The sequence below is a fragment of the Neopelma chrysocephalum genome, unplaced genomic scaffold (genome assembly GCF_003984885.1).
Source record: "Neopelma chrysocephalum unplaced genomic scaffold, ASM398488v2 Primary Assembly neopelma1_65, whole genome shotgun sequence".
NCBI lineage: Eukaryota > Metazoa > Chordata > Aves > Passeriformes > Pipridae > Neopelma > Neopelma chrysocephalum.
The window spans coordinates 4094550-4114047 of record NW_020897722.1 but is presented as its reverse complement, the minus strand read 5'-3'; the positions used below and the strand labels follow the sequence as shown (position 1 = coordinate 4114047).

At 45.0% G+C, this 19498-nt stretch overlaps 1 protein-coding gene across 4 annotated transcripts in view; it reads left to right on the top strand.

Moving 5' to 3' along the window:
* Window positions 1-19498, top strand: part of SDK1 (sidekick cell adhesion molecule 1) — a 398710-nt gene that overhangs the window by 347559 nt on the left and 31653 nt on the right. For 3 of the 4 annotated variants that reach the window (XM_027683613.1, XM_027683615.1, XM_027683616.1), the window contains 4 exons: window positions 34-93; window positions 2056-2157; window positions 17415-17530; window positions 19238-19424. In XM_027683613.1, coding sequence (XP_027539414.1) covers window positions 34-93; window positions 2056-2157; window positions 17415-17530; window positions 19238-19424 — 465 coding nt within the window. The remainder of the gene's footprint in view (window positions 1-33; window positions 94-2055; window positions 2158-17414; window positions 17531-19237; window positions 19425-19498) is intronic. The other variant, XM_027683614.1, reaches the window with a different exon arrangement.

Genomic DNA, 19498 nt, shown 5'->3' with positions numbered 1-19498 from the left:
TAACAAGCTTTCTGCTTTGCTTACCCTGAATAGCCCAAAGCAGCTTCAAGACAGTGAACAGCAGCTCTGCATTAACGACGTATGAATTAACACGTAAGTGCACATTGCCTTTAGATGAGACTCTTTGTAATGGTTCAAAATACACTGTAGGCAAACTCCTATGGCTCTCCTCAGTGGATCCAGCAGAAATCAACACAGATTAATGATTCTGCTTTCTCCAGTTTCTTTTTCTTTAAGCCTTTGCTTTCCCTACACCAAGAGACGTCGATGATGCAAGTAGGTAGCTGTTGTAAAAATGTGGCTGCTGGGAAGGTAAAACATTATTGACTGTAACAACCCAGTATTTCTGATGCTAAATGAATTTTGATTTGCTTGCTACATATTTTGCAGTCCATGTGAGCTTAGCTGTATCACATCATTAGTTCTATGATTCAAGCACTGCGATGCTCAGGCATTCCATGGAGTACGAGGCCAGTTTAGAGAGGGCCCAATGAATTTATGTGCATCTCCAGAGGTGTTTTCAATTGGAAATGAATAAAATAACATTCGACAGAGTTAAAAGGCAAGTTGCTTTGTGGTGATGATGGTTCACTAGATAGGTTTTGCCCAAGGCTTTTGAGTCACAGATTGTGATGGGCTAAAAAAAAAAAAACAACCATGAAGCCCTATCCCCACTGAAAGTTGCATGCATGAACTCTCATGTGTTCCATTTTTTTCCACATCCAGTTAACACTAAAATCTCCTTTGTGGCTTTTCATGGCAGAAAATAAAGTTTCACTGTACAAGCTGCCCACTACTATATCCCATATATCCTACTATTTTTTGTTTGTTTATGAACTTAGCTCCATTACTGCTGATTTCCTTGCTCCATGTTTTGCAGTCCGAGTTTAGTGGTATCGCATCAAAAAATTAGGGATATATCAAATATCATTTACAATATGCCCGAGACTGGGGAATGATGCTGGACTCAGAATCAGATATGGGAGCACAACTCTTGTAAACACTTCCCTGAAACTGAAATTAGACAAACTTATATAATTAGGCTCATTGAACCTTACCAAACCGATGGCATACTGTCAGCCACTGAGTTAAGGAGACTATCTGATTCATAGATAGCAGGGAAAATTATTGGCAAAGGGAGAAATTTGGACCCCTGGCCATGCGTGTCTTAATTCAAACCTCATTTAAATAGGGCAATTTATATTATTGATCGCCCTCTTACTCTAATTTCCCTGTTAAATATTGTAGATGATAAATATATCTGTTAGGATTGATTCTTTCATCCTGAAAATGCAAAATCTGAAACTGCTCAGGCGCTGCCTCCCCTAATGACGTTGACGTGATTCTACTCCACCCTCGTTTGCATCAGTTAATTACCCGCATACAATTGGGTTTTCTAGATTTTTTCACGCTTCTCTCACTCTCCTGCCTCATCTGGCAGAGTAGTTTCTCTGTGTCAGCAAAGGAATTTGGTGCCTGGTGGCCAAATGGAGTCCAGCCTTCAAATTCTTCTTTCTCTTTGTGGTTGATGGTCAGGCTGTGGTCACGCGGAAGGAGAAAGATCCCCATGGAGTACTTGGAATGGGACTCCAGATGCCCCACTGCAGTTTTTCCTCTGCACCCTGTTTCACCTGGGGCATTCTTGAGCAGCACAGTTGCCAAATGCCTCCCTAGATGAACATCCTACCAGTAGAGATGGAAAGGAGCCCATATGTTGACATTCAAAGCCATTTTCTGTCCTTAAGAATGACCTAGAGATGTTCCTCTAGCTAGATATTCATCAGGAATGGGTGTATTCCAGGAGGAATCCTTATTCCTCTTATTGGAGCAACACTGGGAGGAAGTACTGGAAAATCTTACCTTTTCAACACAAATATCTTTCATAATTATTCAAATCCTGCCGTGAATTAAGGAAGGATGCACTGTTTTACTGTTCTATTGCTGTGTTTCCCAAGAGAGAAGTATGGTGACGAAGAGATGTTGGAGTCTTAAAAATATCTGTAATATACTATAAATGATGATAGAATATTAATATATAATATTTTACTTTTTCAGAGTTGAAAAAATACAAGAGATATGAAGTACTAATGACAGCATACAATGTCATTGGTGAGAGCCCTACCAGCACACCAGTGGAAGTGTTTGTGGGTGAAGCAGGTAAGGAAAAAAGGAAAATTGGTTGATTTTATTTTTTTTTAAAGTACCAGCATGTTTTACTATTCTCCAGATAATATTTAATATTTGCCCATGAAGGGGATGATTTGAAAACACAAACAGTTTTTGTAGCCTCCTCTTCTGGAATAGGTTGGCACTGACAGCTTCTTGCCATTGGAAAGCCAGTTGGTCTGCACGAACAAGGGGAGAAAGGGCATCTGAAAGAAAGAAAAGGAAATATTTTTGGAGTTGCAGGAGGATGGCTGTTCATACCAAATTAGCTTGAGGGAAAAATTGACTCAAGTTGAAGAAGTGAAAAGTGGAGCACAGGAGAGCCACAAGGGAAAAGAAACAAAACTACAAAACAAGGGAGACTTGGAAAGCTGGTTCTTTTATTTTATAACTCGCCGTGTAGAGACATTGCCTTGCACCACACCTGGCTGTATTTTTATGCTCTTGAAGCAAGAAGACACCGTGTCCAGTTTAATGCTGGCTTTGGAGGCACAGATAAAGGTCACTCTCTGAAACGTGCAGACTCTGTTGTACCATGCAGCCCCTTCAGAACCTGAGGGGTCAGTGGCTGATGGTCACTGGTCATGGTCTGTTCATGCCTTTGCTTACTGTGGATTTAGTGCACGAGTCCATTATGAATTGTAACTTGATCATTTTAAAATCCCTCCAGTGAAAGGCTGGAGGTGGAAATCAGACCGAAACAGTTAAGTAGACGTTTCTCTGGGTGGTTTTGCAGAGCCCAGATAATCCATAGCTGAGTCTGTTCTCTCAGTAACTCCAGCTGGGAAGGGCAGGACTGCAATAGCTGATGTCTTCCTCACAGCCCCGGCGGCGGGGCCGTATTTATGGTGACCCCAGCTGGAGAGAGGCTGGCACCGAAATAGTTGTTAGTTATGGTCTCAGCTTCTGCAGCAGCATCTTTTGAAGCTCAGAACAAGAAGAGGCAGCACACACCCTCCTGTTGTTCAGCCTGCTGCCGAGAACGGGTCTGGTTACGCTTTTGTTCCTCTGTCTCAGGGCTGTGGGAGGTAGAAGCTATCAAACCCAGCACTAATTCATTTCATTATTAGCCATTAAATATTCTATTGCTCAAAACTAAGTAAAGCATATTTTTTTTAAACTCCACTGCATTTTTTTTAAACTCTACTTAACCTTTTCATTTCAAATATGGTGTAACATTCACCATCTTTCTTTGAAAACATCATAAATTAATCAGAGCAGCATGGTTCTGGAGAGACAGCTGGCAATATTTACATTTTTTTCTAGTTTGCTGCTGCTCCAACTTACTTCTGCAACTGCAGCAAAGAAAGTCCCAAGTGGAGCCAACTGTATCTGGCTTCAAAATACATTTTTGTTTCAGAGCTAAATATCTCACTGCTGCAAATGGAGCCAGTGCCTGCACTTAAACACATGTACACAGCATGGCAAATCAGCTGGGGGAAACAAGGAAATGCTGTTATATCATGTCTTTTAATCCCAGTGTCTGGGTCTTCCTTATCATAACTCAGGGAACAGGGCAATGGGAGGAGATAAACTTGAGAAGAAACTGAGATATTTACATAACTACCAAGTGTCCAGTGGAAGGTGCCTCTGCCCATGGCAGGGGTTTGGAACTAGATGGGCTTTAAGGTCCCTTCCAAGCCAAACCATTCCACGATATCCAGGAGGACTCCTTTCACAGGCAGGACTGGTGTATCTGAGGTTGTAGCATGAGTTGGATGGTTTTTTACAGTTGCTGGATTTACCTCTGGTAAGGGACAGTCCAGGTTCATGTGGTAGAAATGATGAATGTAGGATCTTCCTGCCGATTTTCACTCCTGTTGTGTGAAGTTATTACGCTTTGTTATATAACTGCCTCTTCCACCTCCAGAACGGGTTGTGATTTATACTGTGAGTAAAGTGATTGGAGCTGGTACTGCAATTTAAGTTTTAAATTGATTTGTGACACCTTTGAGTCAAAGTGTGCTGTGGAAATACAAGTTTTTGTTGTTATTGTTTGCTCAATGTTCTTACCCATGGTAAAGGCAGTTAAGCAGCTAGCTCGGGAAAAAATGGATCTGCTCAGCTCCAGCAATGGGGCATCCAGGTTAAAAATAGAGGAAAGCTTCCCAGTAAACAACAAGTGCTGACACAGGCATAGCACTGGGCACAAAGTGACTGACGGTGACCAGTCCCTGGTCTGAAGCTCCCAGATAACTGATGTCCCAGTGCTGTTAAATGGTGCTTCATTCTGCCACAGGTGTTGCAGTAATTCTGGGAGGTGCAAGAACATTCCTCTCTTGGTCGTAAAAAGGAATATACAGCACATGCCTTTGGGGAAATGTGCTGGGCTTAGGCCAGCTCAGTCAAAATACCCATTTCTCTTGGGTATTGATGTTGCTAGTGGTTGATGTGCTGTTCAGCTTCAATGTCTGGTGCAGCCAGATGAGTGATGTAGAAGGAGAAGTATCTGTGATTCCTTCCATCCTTCTGGTGCTTTCCCCTGTTAGATTTGAAGATTTTCTTGTCATTGTGTCTGGATTTTTGTAATAAAAATTCCAGCAGGCAATGGATCCACCTGAAAAACTTGGAGAAGAAACAGCCATTAAAACCAACCTTCTGCAAATTTTTTCAATTAGATGAGCAAAAAATACCCAAATGGGGAGTTTCTCTCCAACCCTTAAGTCCTGTTGAGCTGTACCCCAGCCAAAAGAACATCCTCTTCGGGCAGCCTGAGTGCTCAGTTCTTCCTTGCCTCTGACTGATGGGCAGGTGGAAGTTTTGGGAGAGAACAACCTGCTGGCAGGGAATGGGCCAGGTATGAGTAACAGACCTCCATATCCTGACTTGCCTGGGGAATAGGGAAGCTGAATGCAAGTGGTGTGGATATTTTGGGGGGGGGGATTGGTGGTGTTTTTGTTTTCTTATTCTACAGGTGGAGCAAAACCTTTTTGTAGCAGCCCATAAGATCAAAGCCCCACCAAAGGCTCCATTTTGAGTTCTGCCTGGATGTTGGCAGAGCTCACTGGTGTGGAGTGTGGAGACCAGTGTGGTGTGGAGAGCAGTTCTTCCCCATGTTGGGAGAGCAGGCTGCGAGTCCTTGAGCTCAGTGCAGCTGGAAGGACGCGCTGCCTGTTCAGTCTGAACAGAGCCCACGTCCTTCCCCCACCTGCCTCAAGCATCTGGCTCCCTCTCCTCCATGGACCAGAAGATCCTCTAACGCTGCCTTTTTCGAGCTGGCTGCAGCTCTGCCCTGCTCATTAGGGAACCATGTGCATCTCCTGACAAATGACAGAAAAATTGAAAGCCACCACTTGCAGAAATTAGGAAGGGAGTCGCAGCCCCGCTGGCAAGCCCCCTTTTTGCCTTGTTAATTCATTTAACAGTTCAGCTGTCAGGGATGCTGGCTTTGATTGGGAAGGCAGTGAGTGTTCAGCGAGAGGCTGGGTACTGATATTCATCCCAGCCTGAAACGCAGCTGCTACCAGAGGTGCTGTTCTGCCCGACTGAAATTAAGACTCTGTTAGAGCAGCCACTATATCAAGAGCATTATTCTACCAGGTCGCTGTCACTACCTGATTGTGTGGTGGGCTCTGGAGTTCTGGAGACTCCACTACCTGCATTTTAATTAAACAGAAATCACAGGTTTGGGGCAGCCGTGCTTCACCTAATTTGGGAAGGTGAATGAAATAAAAGGTGGCAATACAAATCCTGTGCTAACGAGCCTGCAGCCTTCAGTGCTTCTCCCATATACTGCAAAGATGTTTTGGATGAGAAATAATGGAATTCATCATTTCTTCCAGCAGCTGCTGCTGGAGTAGAATACGTGTGTGGAGAGAGGAGGTGGCAAAAGGGGTGAAGTACTCCAAGAGGCACTAGCCTTTAAACAGGTTGTAAACCCATTTGTGTGAAGAGGGGAGTGATGTGTGTCATTATAACTGATGGTGACATTGGTGACCTTCAGAATTCACAAGAACTGATGGGGCTGGGTTGTTATTGTTGTTCTTTTTAATGATGATCTCTGAGAGTTGGTTCTATGATGGAAAAGGCAAGGAGTAAAAAGAGCTGGGAGACAGATCCCTTTCTTTACATGTCCCCCATTGAAATGTTGCCTTTGTTGTACCATCATCTTTCAGAGAAAGTCTCTTGGCCTTCTCACTTTCTTCCAAGTGAAACTGTAGCTTGGAAAGGAACAGGAGTGGGAGAAAGGGAAGACTGCTTCTTACCTGTGTCTTGAAAAGCTGAATCTACCTCTTGGTGCAAAGCTAGCAGGCACCAAAGCAAATTTGTTCCTGTTATCTGCAATTATTTTCATCTGCCCTCCTGTCTGCAGCTCCACAGGTGTTCATGAACTTCACAAAATTCATTTTGTTCACCCGTAGCTGACACAGGGAGAGAAGATCTGCTCTGCCAGTAATGTCAGGGGAAGCACTTGGAGCTGCCTGACGATCTCCAGCATTTTGCAGTCAAGAAACAGAGACCATCTGGAAAGCTCCAAGACTAAAAATAGTGAATTAGGTTTGGGAAAGAGAAGGCTAAATTGAGGGAGGAAGCCATGATAAGAACAAAGAACGCTTGTAAGGAAGCAAAGACTTGACTCCACGTAATTGGTTCCCCTTCATAAACTGCTTCTAGCACAGAGCTCTTGTTCCTCCTTACCTGGTTATCTGTGCTGGGGCAATGTCCCTCTGTCTCTTTGGTAATGGCAGAGAAGGTTGGCAGAACAAGGCTGCCTTGTCCTTGGGTGTTTCCATCTCTGCCGGCCTCGCTCTTTGATGTGTTCACTCAAAACACCCCACGTGGTGCCACCTCCCTGTCGGAGGTCGCTTTCTGCAGAGGGGGGTCCCCCAGCACTACCTTGGGCAGCCCTTTCTCTTGCAGCACAGCAGCTTTATCTCCTTCCCTGCCCCAAACACAGCAGAGGAGATGCTGTGCAGAGCAGTCCCCTGTGCCTCCTTGTTAACAGCCTGGGAGAGGAATGACAGCATTTCAGCGCATTAGAGCTGGCAGCTTCAATCAGCTGCTGTGGCCCCGTGGCTGTTTTCTCCTATCTGTGTGGGACACGTGGGCTGACTGTGCCTATGCAGATATGGAGCACGTTGCTGCTGGCACAGCTGCAAGAGCTGGGTGGGCAGTTCCATCCCAGATGCCACTGGAGGAGGGAAGGGAAGGGAAGGGAAGGATTATCATGGCCATTTCACATTGCAGCAGTCTAAAACCTGTCAGCCCAGGGACAGGATCTTCCCTTGATAAACAAAAGGGGATGGAGGGAAGCTATTGGGAAGTAGCATAGTAAATAAATTACTGGTTTTGCTTGCTCAAACTTTAAACAAAGGGGTTGAACTCCCTTGGCCCTTTAAAAACACTGAGCCTTTGAAATGTTGCAGAATTTGCCTTTTAATTGCTGACATCTCTGGACATCGGCAAAAGGCTACTTTTGGGGCATGACAGGGTGTTTGAAACTGATTGTCCTTTTTGCCTCCCCTTTAAACCTAAAGAACCTGCAGAGCTGTTCCAATGTCATGCTCAGTTCTGAATGAGCTTTACCCAAGTCGTTCTGGGGATGCCCTGCTCCAGGAGCAACACTGGGTTGTCATCCTGTCCCCACTGTCTTTCTCCCTAAGGAAGGAGAAGGTCTCCTCTGAGCTTAAAGATCCAAGCCATGTTCTCCAACAATGGGCTAAAAGAGAGAGTAAAGTCAGAGCAGAGCAAGAAAGGCAAACTGTAGAAAGATGGACATAGGAAAAAAAAGTGGTGAGACATTTCCTTTTTGGACTGGAAAAGTAACCTCTTTCCAGTTTCTCTTGGGAACTCACATGCCTATATCCCAACAGCATTCCATTTCTGAGAGCAGGATACATCACATCAGTATTTCTTGGTGGATTTTAAACTTCTCCAGGTTCCACTTAGGGTTTATCTGCAGCAAGTCCAGCTTGGATTTGTTGTTCCCATCAATGCAGCTCCACTGGAGGCAGCAGCATTGTAGATGGCACTTGGCTGCAGGATCTAATCCTACAGGGCTGTGACAGGACAGTAAAAATTAACAAACTAAAGTGTGCCCACATTGGAGCATTGCTTGTGTATTACTGGTATTACTGCAGTGCTGGGGAGTTATGGAAATGAATTTTCTCTATAAACCTTGGCTCCCTTTCCTACTCAAACTGGCTATTTTTTTTAAGGGTAATTTTACATTCTTAATCTGTTTACTGATGATTGCAAAGGTTTCCTAATTAGACTTCCAGATTTGGTGGCTTAGCTCAGTCGCTGCTCTTACGATGGCAAGACAGAAAGTAAACCCATGCCAGTGTGAGTCTGTGGAAGAAGTGTCCTTAATGTCAACATGTCAAAAAGACATCCCTGCAGCTCTCTGGAGACTGAAATCTAATGTCAAGGCAGAAGGAAGCAAAGTCTGAGCGTCGTACTGCTGTCAAAGCAAGTTATTCTACCATATAGGAGAAGGAATTTTAAGTGAATGCACTGGAAAGCAGTGTCCAGATTGAGACATAGATTTGATGGGCTTATTTGACATCTTTAATTCTCCATTGACAATCCAGAAGCTCCCTAAAATGATTTGCAATGTTTTCATGCTGCAAGTAAAAGCTGAATGCGCGCCTCATTAACAGCTCATTAAGTTGTTAATATTGGTCATAAGCAGCCTTTGGTACAGCACAATGCTTTATGCAGTGCGGCAGCTCCTGCTTAGCTCGGGTCTAATTGCCTCTTTTTATCACGTCTCAATGTGGGAAAGATGTTTCTGTCCAAACAAAAACATCACCGGTTTTTGATCAACTGCACTTGCTTCTCCCTGCCACGACAATCGCTGGGGCGGGAGGCGCTGGGCTGTGGTTGCCATGCGGTGTTTTGCTCAGATGATGAACCTTCATCTCACAACCCCAACAGTTCGATGTGGGTTCTCGTTGCTGACCGTAGCCCAAGACAGACAGACTGTCCCTACCCAAATCCATCACGAGGGCTCCTGGCTTAGTGCTGCAGTTGGTGGGAGTAGCAGTGGGAGGGGAAGGACAAATTAGCTGTTCTGCTGCAGTGTTATATGGCCTGTGAAGAGCCGAGAGCAGGGACATCCCTGCACAGTGCAGAGAGGGCGGAGGGAGGAGAAGCCTGATCGTGTATGCAAAGCTTTACTGAACTAACAGCAGAGCTACTCCATTAAAAGCAAAGGAATTAACCTTCCTTTCAGAAACAGAAGCAATCAGTAGTAAAGTCAAACGAACCATAAATTGCTCCGGTAAAGAAGTAGAGAAGGCCCTGGCTGATAACCCCTATTCCAGCAGACACAGGCTGGAGTTCGAGTGCTTTCAACTAAAGGGTTGTATTTGCAGCCAAATTTCTATTTCCTCTAATTGTGCAGTCCTGCTCTGCTTGTTTGCAGTCATCCTGGGATATGTGAGCAAAATGTTGTAAGTATTTTCATATGGGTCTCAACTCCCGTGGCTTTGCCTCCTCTGTACAGCTTTGCTGTGAAGCCAGCTGTGGAGAAACACAGTTGGTTTTCTTTTCTGACATCTGTTTGCTATATCCATCGTCAATCACAGAACTGGAGGCTTTTCAGGTTGTCTGTTGTAGACTGAAAACAAACAAAAAAAATTGCCATTTTTTTGTTGTGAAAGTATGAATTAGCAATAGTCTAAAATATTTTGGTCACAGCAGTCCAGACACTGAGATGACATGAGGGTGTAGGACTGCAGTTCTGAGCTGCAGCTCTCAGGGACGAAAAATAAACAAAGAGAAAACTCTCAGTGAGAGTCAAGAAAATTTAAATTTAATCTCTCTCTCCCCAGGAGCACAAGAACACAGTCCTTTGTGGGCTCCCTGGTGTTCTCTGACCATTGCAATCTGTAAACTCTAACTTAATCCCTCGTGGGGGGTCAGCTACCCAAACTCGCATTAAAGCCACAGCAAAAGGTTATTGCAGGGGCAGATCTCACCTGTGCCCTCTGACTTTTTTCTGATTGGCTTTTGACATTTGGTATATGGCAAACCCAGTGGAGATTTGCCCTAATTATTTGATAGGCTCTCTTGGCTTCAGTGGAGCATAAGGAGTTGTTGGTCCTGAATAGACTTTAGTAGGTGCTGCCATTGCTCTTAGTGGCCGTGAAGTGGGTGCTTTTGTCAGCTGCCATGAACTTGTGGCTTTATGATATTCAAATGTGGGATTAACAAATTATAGTAAGTGGAACATGACTATAAATGGAGGAGGAGGAATCTTGGGAACTGGAGAGCCTGAGGAAATAGCCTGAAATGGGTAATTTTGCCTCTCTAATGGGCAGAGTTTTTTAAGAGAGTGGAGAGCTGTACTTTCCCTCCAGAACTGCTCCCACTCCTCCCAGTGCATACCAGAGACGATCAGGTCAGAGTATCAAACACTCAAGAGTTCTTCACCACCCCTTGAACAACCTTCAGTACCTCCTGGGGGGCAAATCCTGGCTCATCAGAGCTGACACTGCTCTACAATACACAGTGTTCATGCTGGGTTTGCTCTCAGAGTTATAGCAGAGCAAACCCTTATTTGCATGCGAGTGAGAGGGGGTTTTAGGAGCTAACCCTAATTTACATGGATGTAAGTGAGGGGGGGGGTTAGCTGTAGGTTCCTGCCTGTGTGTTTGTTTGTGCATACCTAATGCTGTCAGACTCTTGCTATTCCTGCTCGTGGCCCGTCTCTGCTGACTGATGGGCTGCCTACCTGCATGGGATCATATCCTTGTTGACATGAAAGAAATAGAGGAAAAAGCTCATTTTATTATTCCTCCCCCCTCCCCTTCTTGGTTTAACCACCTGTGTGCCCTTCCCAGAGGCAGTCTGACAGTTCTGTAAGGGCTTTACTTTTGGGCCAGGCACTCTCACTCCCGTGATGGATAATCTCAGTATGCAATGTGATAGCCTATTTTAGGGTTGTGTTAGCTGAGTAGAACTGTGGGCTTCAGCAAAAGGAGAGTGTGTAGTTTTTGTTTGTGAGCTCTAACTCTTTCACAGCACTGCTCCCTGAGGTTCACCGTGGTTGCAGTCACGGTAACTTCTTCTGTATCAATCAGATCACACCTCTCCCATGAAAATCCCAGGTTGCACATGGCTCGTTGGGAAATCCAAACCCCTCTTTAAAAGATTAACCATCACAGGAACCGTATTTTCACCACCACTGGAAGACATGGTGAGGAACAGGATGAGAATGCCTCCTCTGTTCAATAAAGGCACTAGCAGGTAACCTCCTAGATCTGTGTCTATGGAAAGGATACTCCATTTATAGTCCTTGCTTCATTTCACTTTCCCCAGTATATGCAGGAACATATCTCTCCCTCTCTCCTCCCTCCACCCCCATTTCCCTCTCATATCTCTGCAGGTGCTGAAGACCTGCCTAGCCAATGTTGGGAAGCTTCCCAGTGCTAAGCAAAGAAGCTGGGGATGTTACATTTGGGTATCATTTGCAGCTGCTTTAATTTATGCTTTTTCATGACTTAATTACTCTTAAAAATTTGATGTGGCAAAACACACCTACTGTACTGAGCATGGTACGCACGGAGAGAGAGCCAAGTGTTTGCCTACCCGGATAATACAGAGTAAAGCAACTGTGGGTGTGCGAGACTCCCAAAGTCCCCATCCTGACAGCTGTTCTCTTTCTCCTCTCCACCCCTTCTTTTCCACTAAAAGAGGTTTGTCTTTTTATTTTTGCATTGATTAGATTGTGCTCTCTCTTCATCAGCATTCATGAAGGTGAAAGAGGCGTTGTTCTTCTTGTGTTGACTTACACTGGTATGATAAGAAATGTTTCAGTTTCTCTTACACTGATCTATGCAACTGTGTAAATCAACACATTCGTAACATACATCAACATCCCTTGAAAAGGGCTATTTCCAACTAAAACCTGGTTTTCCAGCTGCTTTAACCTCCTCCCCCACCCAGTAGCAGGTTGGGCTTCTCAGAGAGTCACAAAATATTCTGAGTTGGAAGGGACCCACTAGGATCATCAAGTCCAGCTCTTAAGTGAACGGCCTGTGCTTCTTAAAGATGGGGAGACCAGATGCTCCTTTGCTGAGACTCATTTCATGTCACAGGGTGACACAGGCCTGACAACGTTAATGACTGGCAGAGCACTGGGTTTTGGTGCCAAATTGCCATTCCTGAGTAAGAGGGTGGGAGCACTCAGGTCCAGTGTCAGCAAATGGAATGTGTTGGAGGGGTTAGGACCCACATGCTTTGTGTATGGCTCTGCCTCTCTCAGAGCCTCTGAAATACATCTGAGTAACCACAGAAAGCACAGTCCTTGGAAAAAGCGCAGACTTCCATCACAAGATGCAGCCTGGCTTAAAACAGCCAGAAATTAGTGGGAAACATGTTTTACATTCTAAATATAGCTTGTGCTGCTTTGTCACAGCGGAAAGCAGCTTCGCAGTAGCTGGCTTTGAAGCACAATTAACTAATTGTTATTGAACTAATCAGCATCGCTCCCGCAGCATTCCTGATGGCAGCATTCCTGATGGCACGGAGGTTCTGCTGCACAGGGGAAGCTCCTTTCCTTGCTCCCGCTGCTCTTTCACAGGCACTGTAAGAAAATGGCCAATGAACACCAAACATTTTTCTCTCGCGCTGCTTTTCCTTCATGTGAGGGAGTGACTGCAAACATCTGCAGATCCACCTTTTTGGTCTTGAGAGGTACCATCCTTGCATTCCTTCTCTAAGCCCTTACTGCAGGAAAGCCCTTTGTGTTCCACTTTGCCTGTTCTGCAGATCAGTCTCACTGTTTTATCTCGTGACCTTCTGTTTGTTGTGTTGTGTTTGGCTTTTGAATCCACTTAACTGTTGCTTATCTACTTGAGGGCAGTGACCACAGCTGAAGAAGAAACAATCTGTTCTCCTTTCCACTGCAGGGATATAACTTAAATACATTGAGGATAGTTTAGGTTAGGCATCAAAAAATAATAATTATGAGAGATATTTTATGAGTTACTGTTATGTATTTTATACATATATATATATAATTTATTTTTAAAATAGGGGTATTATTCATATCCTTGTTTTAAGAGTTCTTAAAATAGAGATATGCTGGCAGAGCTTGTGTGGGAATGGCAGGGCAATCTGGAAAGTCAGTGATGGAAATGACATGAACATCTGACCGGCAAGCTGATCCTGGCGTGACACAGGAGGGTGATGTCTGAGCCCTCTCCAAACCCTTCCCAGCCCTATTTTCCAGGGCTGTGTGTGCCAGGAACCAGTGAGTAAACTTTGGAGGCACTGGTGTGCAAGATTTAACCATCAGTGCATGCTCCAGTGAATGTTGCTGTGCCTTCTCCCTGTTTTTACTCACTAGTTTGATAACATTACAGCTGATACTCGGAACATGCTGCAAACACCCCTCCTTTGTAATGTGGAGACGTACAGATTAGAGGATTTTGGGGCCTGGAGCTGTCTCTTTGTTCTGTGTTTATGCAACACAATGTGCAATGAGATTCTGGCCTTTAGGTGCTAACACCAAAATGCAAATATATCGATTACTAGGGAATAAAGGCAGATATGTTCACCAAGGCATGCTTTGATGAACTGGGGGAAAGGCTTGCTAGATAGAAAAGGATCAGAGGTCTTTACAAAACAGAAATTCGCTTGGGATTCTTTGGGATCAAGGTGATGCACAGGAAATCTTCAGCCTCTTTCACTGCATTTTTCTCCTCGTTTTCGGCCTGCATGTTTATTCAAATGGCATGTGAGTATCAGGAATCTTGTCCCAGACTTGTCCGTGAATTTCCTGGCATAATACTGCCATTACAGAAACAATTAGAAAACCAGTAGAGGAGAAATCCTGTGCTACCCAGAAACTGGAGCAGATATAAGAGCAGCAAGGAATGCTTCACAAAACTAGTTATTAAGTTTACCCAATGAATCACAAGGATTTGTAGCCTACCTGTGCCACAGAGCATCGTGGTGACTGTCACTGAGAAAAGGAATAGTAGTTTCATATTGATGAAAAGCTCTCAGTGCCACACAGCCCAGAGAGAAAATATCCCAAGTGAGAAAAGCTGAGGTGAACCCTCTGCAGTGCACGGAGCTCTGGAGCAGGCAGGCCACCAGGGATTTTAAACACCTTCTCTTTAAAGGTTATAAGCATTTGCAAGCTCGAATTGCCTGCAGTGAGAGCAGGGGCTGCTCAGTATGGCTGGAAAATGAGGGCAGTGATATGTTTAAATGTGGATTTAGATGTGTAACTTTATTTATGGGCTCATTTTGACACTCTCACCACGTTTCTAGATAGATTTGTTGTCTTTATGTGATCCTGCCAACATCAGCCCAGGACATATTTGTTATTATTTTTTACTAATTACTGTACAACCTGCTCAGTCTTTCTCCTTACGTTTTGGCTGAGAGAGAGTTTCAAGGAGAGAATCTCAAAGGTAAATTGAAATCAGATAAGAAAAGAGATGTTTACAAATATCTGCCTGAGATTTCAAGGCAGGGTACGTGCACCGAATTAGAGTTCGTGGATGCATAGATATTATTTTCAGGGAAAGTGAAATGCTTTCCCCCTGCCAAGAGCTGTGTTTGGACCCTCGGGGGTCTGTGTCGCTCCTGCTATAGTTGATAATGTCACTGACACCTAAAGCAGTGTGGGGAATGCAGCTTTAACCTTGCTTTTTATGTATTGGAGATTTCAACAGCCATGAAAAATTTCGAGCTCAGTAATCTCGAACTGCATTCCTAGAAGGTAAAAGCCTTTTGAATTCACCTTTAAAATGCACTTGCTTTTATTGGCACAGGCTGTCCATATATTCGGGGAATGGTTTGGGATTGCAAACAGGTAGGGTCTTTAGGGATGTGTTTCCTTCTTTTTGAAGTATTTCATTTCACCCTTAATGGGACGTGCTGTCTGCACAGAGCCACATCAAGCGGCAGCAGCACTTTTCTGCTGTCCCTTGCTGTCAACAAGAAATCTGTGCTTAGAAGAGGAGGGACACATCAGCCTTTGAAAGTTGAACAGAGGGACAGACTCAAAGGGCACAAAACCAAACAATTTGCATCTCGTGGAGGCTCTGGGGTAGCGAAGAAAAATGTCTTTTTCCACACTGTATTTTCTTTTCTTCCTCCCATCAAATTTTCCGCCGCCTTGCCAGCAAAAGCACAGCTCCAGCAGCAAACGTGTCAGTGCAGAGTTATCCCTGGCAGTTTTTAACCACTGTGTTTCTCAGATGTGCTTCAGGAAGGGTTTGAGAAAGAGCATTGTTTTTCTGGCAGTGGGTTGCACACGCCGTCTCTTCTGATGGTCACATCTCAGAAGCAGTGTTTGTTCCAGGCTGGCACATGGCATCCAAACAAAAATGCTCTTGTAGGTGCTGCTTCAGACTTGGGTGTTGAGAGCACTTTGAAGCTGTCAGCTCAGGACAGACAGTGGTGTCAGTCCTTAGAAAGAAAATACACTGCTAAAGTGATCCATTTTCTTCTGTGACTGTACATATTCCTGTTTCCCTGAGCGTGTCATCTTACAAATCTCCCAGATGTGTCTCAGGCTTGTGCTCTGTGATCAGTTCGGCCTCATGCTATGGTTTGTGCTGTGAAAGTCTCAAAATATTGAGGTTTTTGGTCCTTAGCAGCACTCAGTTGCACTGAGGGCATCCATCCAGCCAGCTGCTGCTGCCTGTGCTCCTCCACCGAGCACTGAAGGCAGGGCAGCAATTAGATAAGTGCACCCCTGGGAACAAGCTGCGCTTTACTGATGGTCACTGTCATCTCATGCATTCACCATCCACCAAAGAGGAAACAAAAAAAAATATAGTAAACAAATAGTTTTAATGGAGCCCTGGGATAAAGGCTATTTTCAATTTTACCTTCCACGTTTTAATTGTATAGCGATAATTTTGCAATGGAGTTGCCGATGGCAAACATGCAAAAGACATTAACTTTATTTATGTTTTGGATTATTAATGTGGCTGTTAAAATTCCTCCAGTTAGTTTTGATTGAATTGTTTTTTTGTGCGATTCTGTCGTTTAATGGAGCGGTAAATAAGAATTTCTGATAATGAGCCCAAGCATCTGTCACAACAACCTGGCGCTGGTTATTAACATTTCCATTAACGGCAGGGTGGGCAGTGATAATATGGAAACCACACAGTTAGAACAAAATAAATAGTTGGTGTCAGGCTGAGTGGGTGTTAATTACTTTTTTATTTTATAACTCTGGGGGGAGGGAGTATTGGTGGAAAAGTGTGACTTATGAAGGTCATTCTCTCTTAAGAAAGAAGTCTCCAGAGGGACAGCTAACCGGGGCTATCCAGCTCGAGTGGTGAATATTTTATCACTTCTATTTATGGCCCATAAAGAGGAAGAGAGAAAAGAGACAACTCTCTTAGGTGGGCAGGGTGAGGGCTACGGCACCGTGAACATGGAGAAAGGAGGAGTGTACCCTTTGCCCTGCCTTTCTCTCCCTACTTCTGGACTTTGAACAGGACACGCTTCGGCACCTTTTCTGTGAGCAGAACACGAGCTGTTTTGTTAAAACCTGCCGGAGGCAGAGACAGCAGGTCAGGAAAACAGAGCGTCCTCTCTAGCCACTGGGGAGGAAAATCCACCTGCACCAAGTTGGAGCCTGACAAAGGGAAGGATGGAGTGACCCAGGTGCACTCAAAGATTAGTTTTCTAGCACAGCACAATGGAAAGAATGCCATCAGCAGCCAAAGAGAGCCAGCATGTGCATGTGAAGGTGTAATCAAAGCAGAACTAACAAGCAGCAAACTAAAAGTCATTCTGTCATACATAAAATATTAGTGAGTTGATTAGTGTCTGACTGGGTTTGGAGGTAATATTAGGCAGTATTTTGGCCCTAAGTCCTGGAGCCTTGGGACCAAGCTGTTGTAAGAGCTGCTGCTGAGCGGGAGCCCGGGGTGATGGTGGCAGGGAATCCTTGCTCACGGTGACTTGCAGGAGCAGCCGATCAGGAGCATCGACCACTGACAAAGGCGAGCCCCAAACAGTACCAGAGAACCAAGACAAAATTCTCCTTTCTTTTCCAAAGCTGCTGGCAGGACTGAATTGATTCAGTGTCTAACTCAGCCTGCATGGAACAGAACACAACCACATACCGAGGCTCAGCTGCTCCTCACTCCACGTGTGCTGAGACATGCCGGTGATTCAGATACCCTGGGGCTGGCTCCCTGTGCTGACTTGTGGCATAAACAGAGTCTGTCCTGGGTCCTTCTGCAAATGGAAAACTGCAGCCTGGATATGAACTAGTTCTGCTTGTCACTATTAATTCTTCTGCCCTCCTTTGTCTCTAGCACCGGCGCTGGCCCCACAGAACATCCAAGTAAACTCCCTTTCTGCAAGCCAACTGGAGCTCACCTGGGACCCCCCTCCTGCCGACAGCCAAAATGGGAACATCCAAGGCTACAAGGCAATCCTCCTGTTTCTACTGTTTTCATTTATCTTGCTTGGCATTGCTATTTACTTGTGAGATAGCTCTACAAACTGCAGTTGCCCTCGCCACATAAGGCAAATTAAAACAGCGTTCAGACTGCAGTACAGAAACAGCACTAAGTCCCTAAACCAAAAGAAATAGAATGAGATTGGGAGGGGGAGAGGAGAGAAAAGGGAAAGTGTGTTGTTATTTATGGACAAATAGAGCATGGGGAAACAGGGCATGCAGATAAGGAGGTAGCTCCACTTATGCAGCAACATATCTGCTCCAAAAAGCAACACAGACACATAAGAGCTGGGGGCAAGAAATGTATTGAAGAAAATTAACTGAGCTTTCTAGCTATCAAATGGTACAAGCCTTTAGGAAGAGCAGAACTTTCTCCCAGCTAGAAGCCTGAGCCAGATCAGATTTTGGAAGAATTACTTCATTTCCTTAACTCTAACAAAATTAAGTCTGAGTATTAATTGCATTTGGTTCATAGGAGATGAGCACGTTGCAGAGGCACGTTGCTCAGCATCTCCAGCATGAGAATGGACCCTCAGAGAGTAGAAATGGGCAAGTCTACAAACACTGGAGCTTGGCTTGGGTTCAGTGTCTGGCTCTGCCTCTCTCCATGAATTTAGATCCATAAGTGAAGGAAAGCCAAGCCAATGTGAATAATCTGGCATCCCTTCTTGGCAGTAACAAGCATCCTTATATATCAATTCCTGTCCTTTCCCTTTTGTACATATATAGATGGCTTTAGCAGCTTGGCTTGGAGAGCCAAGGTGGAGTCTTGCCTTGGCTTGTTCTCTTGACTCTCTGGCTTGCTTTGGCCTGTTGTAAGGCTCTCGCTGCCAGGCCTGTCCAATAAGTAGGGCTGGCACCACTTTTCCTCTTGGAAACAACTTCTCCAAAGCCTAATTTTACAGCACCGGGATAAAAATTATGTAATGGAAGCATGGGGGAAAGCACCTCAAGGAGCTTTGGGGAAAAACTTTAATACCCTCTTCAGGGAGGCATTTGCCTGGCTGTCCTGTGAACACCAGGGATGTAACCACTGTGTGTGTACAGAGGTGAGTTGTGGGCCATCGTATCAGGATGCCAGTGCTGACAGGCAGCTTGCATTGCAGGGAGAATTTAAAACTGACCTCTCCTCGCTGAACTCTGGCAGCTCATATCTGCTGTCACTAGGCCATATTCTTCAGCCTGTGCTCTATTTTTGAGTGATGTACTCAGCTGCATGGTCTCTGGACTCAGGGGAATTTGCCAAAGGGAAAGGTTTGGCACATGCTGAAAAACCTTAGTATCCCATTTAACAAAGGAGTCCAGAGCAAGGCTTGGACCTTGCTCTGGAGAAAAGACCACCTTCCTGGTCTTTTATAGCTGCAATGCCCAGATATTTTCTAGGTGTAGGATATACTAGAACATTTGATAGGATGAGAAGAAACGGCCTCAAGCTGTGCCAGGGGAAGTTTAGATTAGATAATTAGGAAAAATTTCTTCAATGAAAGAATAGTCAGACATTGGAACAGGCTGCCCTGGGAGGTGGTGGAATTGCCATCCCTGGAAGTGTTCAAAGTGCTGATGTGGCACTTGGGGCTATGGTTTAGTGGTGAACACCGTGGGGCTGGGTTCATGGTTTGGCTCATGATCTTAGGGGACTTTTCCAACCTTAGTGATTCTCTCTTACTGTCCCAACAGATTTATTACTGGGAGAGCGACACCCAGAATGACACGGAGAAAGTGAAGGTCCTTTTCCTCCCAGAGACGACGGTCCGGCTGAAGAACCTGACGAGCCACACGCGGTACATGGTCTGCATCTCCGCCTTCAACGCCGCCGGGGACGGCCCCCGGAGCAGCCCCTCGCAGGGCAGGACGCACCAGGCGGGTACGGCAGCGCTGCTCTGTCCCACAGCTCAGACCTGGGGATGACCAGCATGGACCTGGGCAGTGGCCGAGGGA